This window comes from Macrobrachium nipponense, chromosome 6, assembly GCF_015104395.2.
Source record: "Macrobrachium nipponense isolate FS-2020 chromosome 6, ASM1510439v2, whole genome shotgun sequence".
In the NCBI taxonomy this organism is placed as follows: Eukaryota; Metazoa; Arthropoda; class Malacostraca; order Decapoda; family Palaemonidae; genus Macrobrachium; species Macrobrachium nipponense.
Genome location: NC_061108.1, coordinates 97,821,572 through 97,830,754, shown reverse-complemented (window position 1 = coordinate 97,830,754; position 9,183 = coordinate 97,821,572). Strand labels below are relative to the sequence as shown.

Here is a 9,183-nt window from a genome sequence, read left to right as displayed (position 1 = left end):
ATGTCTGAGGTCGCCACATAATGCCCCACGTCAGGATATTAATCTTTTGGCAGTTAATCTTCGAAATTCAAGTTCATCCAACCGGGAACAAAATTGACAAGGTTCAGAGAAGGATTAGTCCCTTTTATGGCCTTCTGTAAGACCGATCGCGAATTCCGAGTCAGCCAAGAAGATCCCGACGGTAATCCATTAATGATTTTTTCAAAAGTGTCTCCTTAATGCGATTACCTTTAGAGATTAATTAAAGATCAAATGTATATTACTTGCGTCTCGCCGAATTCCAGCCCTCCTGTCTGATTACACGTGGTCTTTTGGAAGGAAGGTTATTACTAAATAATATTCTCAGTTCGGTCTCTGTTACTGACATTTGAAACAGCACTAAGTTTAGTTATTATTTTCTGTTTTTTGTATATTTTCGGTTTCCATTATTGAAAAAGGTCCTTTTTATTATTATTTTTTCTGCAGTCAGTTCCTCTGTTGATTATTGTAGTCCCTGTGTAATGTCAATTTTGAGGATTATATTTTTTGTGATCTGAGGGAAATTTGTTGCATCAGCTCATGGTATACTTTTGCTCACTATTTTTATTATTTCATTCGTCCCTAGTTCTTCTTTTATGAATACCAGGGCTTATAGCAATCGATACTTGGTTTTTCCCAATGTATATCGGACTCAGCCTGTAGGGATGTTATTCATTGCGACTGGAAAAAACTGATGTGTTGTTCATAAGTAAAATATTGTATGAAAGCTGCTTGAACGCACTTACACACACACACACACACACACACACACACACACACATATATATATATATATATATATATATATATATATATATACACACACACACACACAAACACACATACATACATACATACATGCATACTTTAAAGTCTCACCATAAAAGTTGGCAGATTGCAATAAATATCGCCTTGACGCATTTCTCTTGTAATACATCACACAGTAACCTGAAATTGTCTTTTAACTACGATATCACTTATCATAAGTACTGTGAAATGATACTGGAGTACTGAGTGCCGAAGAAGAACGCTGTAAACCCCTGATTTTCGACTTCATTTCTTGTCGGAAAACATGAGTTAGCTTAGCTAACGCAGATCTGTTAGAGTTTTCATCGTTAGCATGAACATATACATAACATAATGGTATTGTTTTAACAATGCTTCTTTTTATTTTATTTTCCTTTATGATCGTCAGTAGCATCATGTAATTATTGTTACTATTGTTTTCTCTTCCATCAGAATCGCTGACGTCCATGTCCAGCGTGGTGGGCGTGAGGACCGTTGACGACAACAGTGTTGGCGTGCAGGTAGAATCCGAGGGCTTGAGTGAAGCCTCACGAGCGTGTGGTTGGGGCTGGGTGGCCTTAGAGAGTCACTGCTACCTCCTTCAGGAGCAGCGCGTCACTTGGTCAGCCGCTGAAGCCTCCTGCGTATCGCAAGGGGGCCACCTGGCGGCAATCACCAGCCCACAGGTGGCCCACTTACTCAACAGCTTAACAATGGCAAGGTAAGGTGCTTATTACACTTGGCCAGCTATCATTTTATAATTCCAGCATTGGAAATTATTGTAGTATTTATTAATTAAAATAGGATTAAAATAAAAGTGATAATATGATTAGTAATAGTAAAGAAAAGGCATTATCAATTTTTTTCTATTGGTTGACGCTTCGCTCCAGTAAACCGTTCCTGAGATGGTTTCGTTGAGTCGGCTTTGCCTGGGTGGGAGGGGTAATGTCACGTTCGTTCGTCGTCATGTTTTGGTGAGAGAGAGATAAAGAGTTAGTTGCCAGTCCTCGGGTATGACGTCAGGTCTTGCATCGGTTTGACCCCCAACTAAATGCCTGTCTTGCTGTCTGCAGTATAGTGCAATATTAACCACTTACGGTAAAACACCAAAATAGCTGGGACCGGCCTGCACTGTATTACTATTACCGTTGTAAACTGTTTCCACTTACTATTAATCAGTAATTTCACGGTTCGGAGACTTATTTTTCTTCCTTGACCCCAAACTAGGACATTCTCTTCCGGCTTACTGTGTCCCTGGGTTGTAATCTTCCATCTTTCAAGTGGTGATATATTGTTTCTTTGTTCCCTTAACCCTTTTTGCCTCCTATTTTCTGATTTCTATTTGGGCTGCAAATGTGTTTCTCTCCCCATCGGTCGCAGGTTTTAAAATATTTTCCATATATTTACTAAAGTCGAAGATAAACTCCTAAAATAAAAGAGAGCAAAAAATCCTCAAAACCTTTTCATATCCTTTGAGGAAACCAGTTTGCTGATGAGGGACGTTCGTGCGCCCTTTACGTTTCCATTATGAAAATGAATGATGATGAAGAGGGAAACCAGGTGAGTCAGGAAATTAAAAACTATTACGACACACAGACGGACAGACAGATAGTTTTGGAATCTGCTGAATTATTTCCAGATTCTAAAACTCACGGGGAATGAAAATACCGGGGATAATGATCACGTGATTTGACGAAAGGAGCCAGTTGACAGTCGAATTGTTAGTGAGAGTCAAAGCGGAACCGAAAACTATTCGACAAGAAGGCCACGCATTCTGTAGGTAAATGATATATATAGAAAATGAAGTGGTGATACGTTGCCTAGGTAACAGAAGACACTCACTTATTTGCGAATTATGTGTAGGGTATGTTTGGCTAGATGTTTACTGTTCGTGCTAATTTTGCTTTTCAAGAATTGTTCTATTTATGTTTATACATACCTTATTGATCTAGTAGCTCCCCTGCTGTCTTTTAACGTGATTAAAGTTTTGCTTTTGCCTTGGCTAAGAATGTAGCCATTACCTGTTGCCTTTTATTTTATGAGTATGAAATATGTGTTTTGTAGTACAGCCATGGTTTTTAGTCTTTTTTTTATATAATAGATATCTTTGGATATTCTTGTTGTCAGTATTACGCTGATTTTGAACTTTGAATATGGAGATAGGCTTTTCATGTTGGTAGAAACCATGATTAAGATGGATTCTTGATTCATTACCTTTTGTTCGGGAAATTCACGTTTACCCTCCGAACTCCACATATTTGACTTGGGTAAATGAATCCTGTAGTTGACCTGGATCTTCAAAGGCTGAAAATGTTTGCTAAACTCTTTGGAGATTCTCTTTTACGTATTTTGAATTTTTTTTTACAGAAGGCTAAACTTAACATAAGGGATATATAGGGAAGATCTTTTATGTGCTTCTGGGAAACTGTTGTGAAGGAGTGCGGGTGATATGAGAGACAATGCGCTTGTCCAAAGGTAACATAAAAGGAATTTGTGGACCAAAATAAAATCTTACCCTTCACCTCGTTATTATATAGCACCCCCTTTTTGGCCCAAGGCTCAACAGACTTGAAAGTCAAAAGGAAGTGAGATGATGCTCTCTTCAAGAAGTTTCAGCAGCTTAACAGAATGTTCTAACAAAAGTCCAGAAGAGTCTTGGGATCTTATAAATGTCCTATATACATTTTCTTTAATGAATGGAACATCGGAAATTGCTCAAGGTGGATTGCTTTTATGGTCTTCATTATGTTAAAGATTTTTTTGCTTGTCATTGTCGTCTTAAATCCAAATACGGCTGAAGTTATAGGAATCGAAAGACGTGTCCACATTGTTACGTAACATGTCACAAACACACGTGGGCAACATATTGCACACGTATCACATACAGAATCACATACAGGTTGAACACAAGTCAACAACTTAACGTTAGTCCTACTCAGTGCATCTTTTGATTGTTCTGTTTTTCACAAGGATTCGTTATCAATTTACAGTCGTTAACTTGTTTTCAACCTGTTTGTGATATGTATGCGATTGGTCACTATCGTGTATATTTTAATTTTTTTAATGTAGGTAAACACAACCTAACACATTCCAAGTGGGCAGAACATTCACCTATTGATACTTAAATGGATATTTGGTTGTCAATATTTTTGTCTCAAAAGATGTAAAATGGACAGAGGACTCTGTAAATCATTTATTTAGACCTAATGTGCATTATTCTCATAAAGTGAACCAGAAACCAAGACATTAGCAAGCACCAGTTAAAAAAATGTCCAGGTACAATAAAAAAAAAAGGGGGGGGGGAGCCAACTAGTTACAAGGAGTGAGTAGAACTGCATATTGGTAACAAATAGCAGTAAATATTTTTACTGCTTAATTCATAAAAAAAGAAAAAAAAAACTATAACAGATAACAGTAAATAGGTGATTAGTGCATTGAGACATGATCCGAACCCCAAGACTGGCAGGCAAATGTATTGGCATATCCCAAGGTTTCAGAACAATTTGATAATAACTTCGCCTATGAGAACTGTTCGCAACAAGACCTCACAGCCTTAAATGCTGACACAGATAATGATTAAATAATTGGCTGTGAGACTCCCAACTACCCCCGATTATAAATCCCCAAACAAATCATCATCCCCATAATCCCGAAGCCCTTCTGAACCGATAAGTGGCAAAGCACCGTTTTGGAGATAGACACAGATTCCCCTCCTTGACTGACTGTCAGAAAGAAAATTCGGCTTGAATGTGAATGTGATAATCTTATTAAAAGATGGTTGGATGGAACAAATATGAAAACAAATTGCTGAATACTCGTAACCTTCAAAGTCTTTCACATTCACGCCTTCAGTACACTTTATTTTCAAGGCAATACTCTCTGAGAAAAGTTTTCTAAGTCGCTTGTCTTACCTAAAATTATGATAACGATCTGTAATTCTCTTGTAGGACATAGTAGCATGTGCAGTCCTTGTGGTGCCAAGCTGCTTCCGTTGACGTCCTTGGTGGATTATAACTTGGTGGCTGTTCACATTCCGGATTAACACCAAACACTGACTAACAAGTTTCTCATGCGATAACCGCCTGATAGTTTCATAAAAGCCCGTCTGAGGTATTAAATAGTTCTAGATTACACATTGAAAATACTTCACATATGGTTATAGCGCTGCCCTTAAACACATGAAGATGACATACATACATACATGGCACGCGCATTTCTGTTATAATTTTGTATGAATGCGTATTTAATTAAAATAACTGTATGGTAATATGGAAAATGTAAGTGGTTTGAATCCTAGATTCAACAGGTTTTGCGAATGCTGTAATGCCATTACTTGATATACTTATATTAATTTCTGTTTATTATTCTCCCCTCTCTTAATTCACTGAATAAGGGTAAATTTCAGTTTCCTCTTTGCAAGTTTACCGAACGTGTTTTTTGTTAAGTAAAAATGGGCATTCAGGTTGACAAAGCAGTTAAAAAATAATGAACTTTTATTGGAAAAAGAGTAAACTTTTTTCTTCCGCAGTTCACGATTTAAATTTTGCAATTGACTTCGCTCTTTCAAGTTGACGCAACACAGGAACTTGGCGTGGAATTAAAATAAAAGAGTCAAATGGGAAAGGGGTTGGTGTTAAAAGTATTGATGTAACAAAAGCAGCTGAATGATATTATTGAAAAAGAAATGTGGGGAATACAATTTTCCTTTGCATTTTCATATTTATAGTTGTCAGACATTTTTTTTTATCAAAATATAAGGAAATGCTCTTCTGTAGAAATGAAAACGAGATTTTGTCGATTTGTAAGCAAAGGCAAAATACAGTTGTTTACTCCACGGAAGTCGTTGCAGTATTCCATTTCCGTAATTTAAGTAGAAAGGTACACATTAAACCTTTTAGTATTTATATCTAGTCAGTCATTTTTCTTGTACCATTTCAAATATTTATCCTTGTAGTTCTCCCAGGCAAATGCTTAGGCTGTAACATTTATAGGTCTGGAGTACGTGATTATTTTAATGCAGAATGACTTTAAGAGCCATTAGCCATTGTATATCCTACTGATGTCTAGCTTTGCATGCATAGTAGTGTTATTCTGTATTATCAAGACAGCTAGATCGCGTATTAATCTTTTGTTCATCACCCTGACAATTGAACCTTCTTATATAGGGTTATTTTTATGCGTCCCACGAATTCAAATTTCATGTAGATGGATCTTATCATATAAGACTTGATTAAAGTTATTTTAACATTGCAGTTTGATCTTATCATATAAGACTTTATTAAAGTTATTTTAACATAACTGAACGAAGTAATCAGCTACTCTATAGTTTCTTATGATATTTAACTGTTTTTTTTTATTTTCATTGGTGTGAAAAAAGGCCGATTCCTTTCGCCTCTGGTCCTGTATCCAATTTTCCTCGCTACTGCTGAATTCCGCCAAGCTACTTCTTCTTCTAGCCACCCCACTTAAGCCAGTTTCAGTTGAACGTCATGACCTGCATACTCTTGTCATTTTCATGAGTTCGTATATCTCTTGTGTTAGAATCTATTACCAACTTTGCAACTTATGTTGGAAAGTTGTGTAGCATTAATTATCTACCATGCGAATATTATGCCTGTTTTTCACTACGCCATTTAGTAAGTAGTTCTCTCTCCATTCCACGTCTTAGGTCCAGGTGCACTATCCATATCGGTAGGCTTCCAACTTGGGCTATTATTGATTAATGATGATGATGAACATAGACTTTTGTAGAACAAGTCAGAAGGACATGAAGTAGCTAAGCATCACAGTAAAGGCTTCACTGTGAAAACGAGAACAAAGCAGAGAAGTATTATTACGCAATGACCGGTAAAAATCGATAGATGTGAACAAATCAAAGCCAGGAGATTGATAAGTAAAATGAAAGACATTTTGCTTTAGTGGACGCTTGGACCCTAGAGTGGCCAAGGCCATTTGCAGAGGCTGCTGTGACCTCATTGGTTTTATAGCTATGTTCATTGAATCAATTGAGTAGAGGCTCGTGTATACCAGCTGATCTAAAGAAATCTGAATGAAAGGGGTTGGGGGGTGGGGGATGTTGAACGCCCCTATCTTTTCATTTGGAGGTATTCAATTAATATTATTTAAATGACTTCATTCCGCTATAATTGCATATCGAATAAAAGCTTTTATGTTTAAGGAATATGTTGAAAAGTTTGCCCCCTTTAAACTTCCTCGGAAACTTGACAGTTATAATTCCCTCTCCTTTCTGATAAATATAGACTTTTTAGTGTGAATTATGTTAGTCACGAGGGTCAATATTACTCTCCTACTGTGATTATATTAGGTTACCTTAAAAGATATTAGATGTCATTTATTTTATACAAATGTTTTTATGAGTCTGGATTCTTAGAGTAAAAATAATCCTACTTAATGCTTCATCGTAAATACCAAAATATACGTTTTGGAGTATTGACGGAATGATAACGTTTTAGCCTCCCTCCCGACAACTTTAGCATTTGTTTATGTGATGAAAGACCGCACTTTTTTTTATCGAAGTTAATTTTATACAAGTGATTTTATTTCGTGCCCGTCGTCTATTCCATTGCTGCAAGGTATTGGTATGCTTACTCCAGGCAGATGCTGGTGTTTTTCGACTGGTAAATGTTAACCTTTTTTCATCTTTTACCTCGAAGCTCTTCGTTCATATAACGTGGCGTTGAAAGCTTTTTTGTATTTAATGTCAGTTTGAAAGCCGAATGCCAGTATTCAAATTTATCGCATGCAATATGTTGGAACATACTACTAATAACACTTAACACGCGTAAAGATTCTTTCAAGAATAAAATTTGCCATCGGTAGTTCAAACCTCACACGTTGTGTAAATAGAGGAGGATCATCCTTTTTTCAGTGTATATATATATATATATATATATATATATATATATATATATATATATATATATATATACCTTAAGAACTGAAATGATTTCTTTGTCATTTACTTGCATGTGCTGAATGAACACCTCTTCAGGGTAAAGTAAGTAAAAGAAACGTGGCCTCTATTTTTGCAGATAACGTCACATGAAACTGTGTCCGTATGTCTCATTTATATATTCAAATTTTTTGTTCCTGTAAGAGTTTGAGAAACGATTTTACATAATCATGAGAAGAATAAAGATAATCACTTTTATAAATATTTTGGTTACTCGTAATAAGCTAATCACTTTTATAAATATTTTGGTTACTCGTAATAAGCTTGAATGGTGAAATAGTTTACAAATATGATTTTATTAATCTTGTCTTATGGTCAGCTTCTCGGCTGTGTGACAGAGAAGGGAAATGCCACCCTTAGCCTCTTACATACCAGATCCTTTTTCTTCTCCATTGCCGAAGAACCGGCTTATATTTGATTGCATTACAAATTCGATTCACCTTCTTCCTCCTGGTTGGTAGCCTGCTTCCTTTTCTGTCATGCATCTGAAGTAAGTGGGTTCGTACCAATGTGTTTAAGGTAATTGTTAGCATTATTATTGGTGTTGTGTGAAATAATATTATTCATCCGGATACTGAAATGTATATATTCCGTATTTTTTAAATTTTTGGAAAAAACGTAGCGTTGAAAACGAATTCAAGTGAATTTTCGAACCTAATTTAAGAGAGGTCTTTTATTGAGGCTGCTAGTCTGGTTAATCTGCTGGTTGGTTTTCATTAAAAAATTCGATTGAGCCTGATGGATTACTGGCAGGTGGCATAAAAGAAAAAAATACTCTCTATGAAATGTAAAACTTGCATAGATAGCTATGTTTATTCATTTGAATTTTCTTGCGAACGTGACCCTTCAGGGTGCGGTACACACTAAGCTCACGATCTTACTGTTGTACTTGTTATTTTGCTTATAGTTTCAGTTACATGTAACTTCTGTTTATGCGGTAATAGTAATAGTCATCTATAGATATATATATATATTATATATATACATATATATATATATATATATATATATATATATATATATATATATATATATATATATATATATATATATATATATATATATATATATATATATATATATATATATATATACATACATACACATCAGAAGAAAGGAAAAGACAATTGCTCTTCTGTTAATAGTTACACCCCTCCATGGCTGCTATGTGTATTAACAGTGTACATATACACGAACATTTATATACATAAAAAGTGTCTTATGTCTCTTCGCTCTTGTAGTTTTAAGAGAAGCAAAATTCCCCTTTCCCGAAATTAAGTGTAAAGTGCGTTTGTGTAATTTGACGTTAGTTTCATGGTCGCCCAAGGTAGGCGATTGGGCTTTTGTATGTTCAGCTAGCAATAACCATAAATTTAAAACACTACTATATACAGCTAAATGGAGGC

General features: G+C 35.7%; 1 protein-coding gene across 1 annotated transcript in view; it reads left to right on the top strand.

The window, feature by feature from the left end:
• The window catches only part of LOC135216596 (uncharacterized), a 987,502-nt gene that overhangs the window by 460,232 nt on the left and 518,087 nt on the right, over nucleotides 1-9,183 (top strand). The window contains 1 exon segment of the mRNA XM_064251975.1: nucleotides 1,258-1,525. Within this exon segment, the coding sequence (XP_064108045.1) occupies nucleotides 1,258-1,525 (268 nt within the window).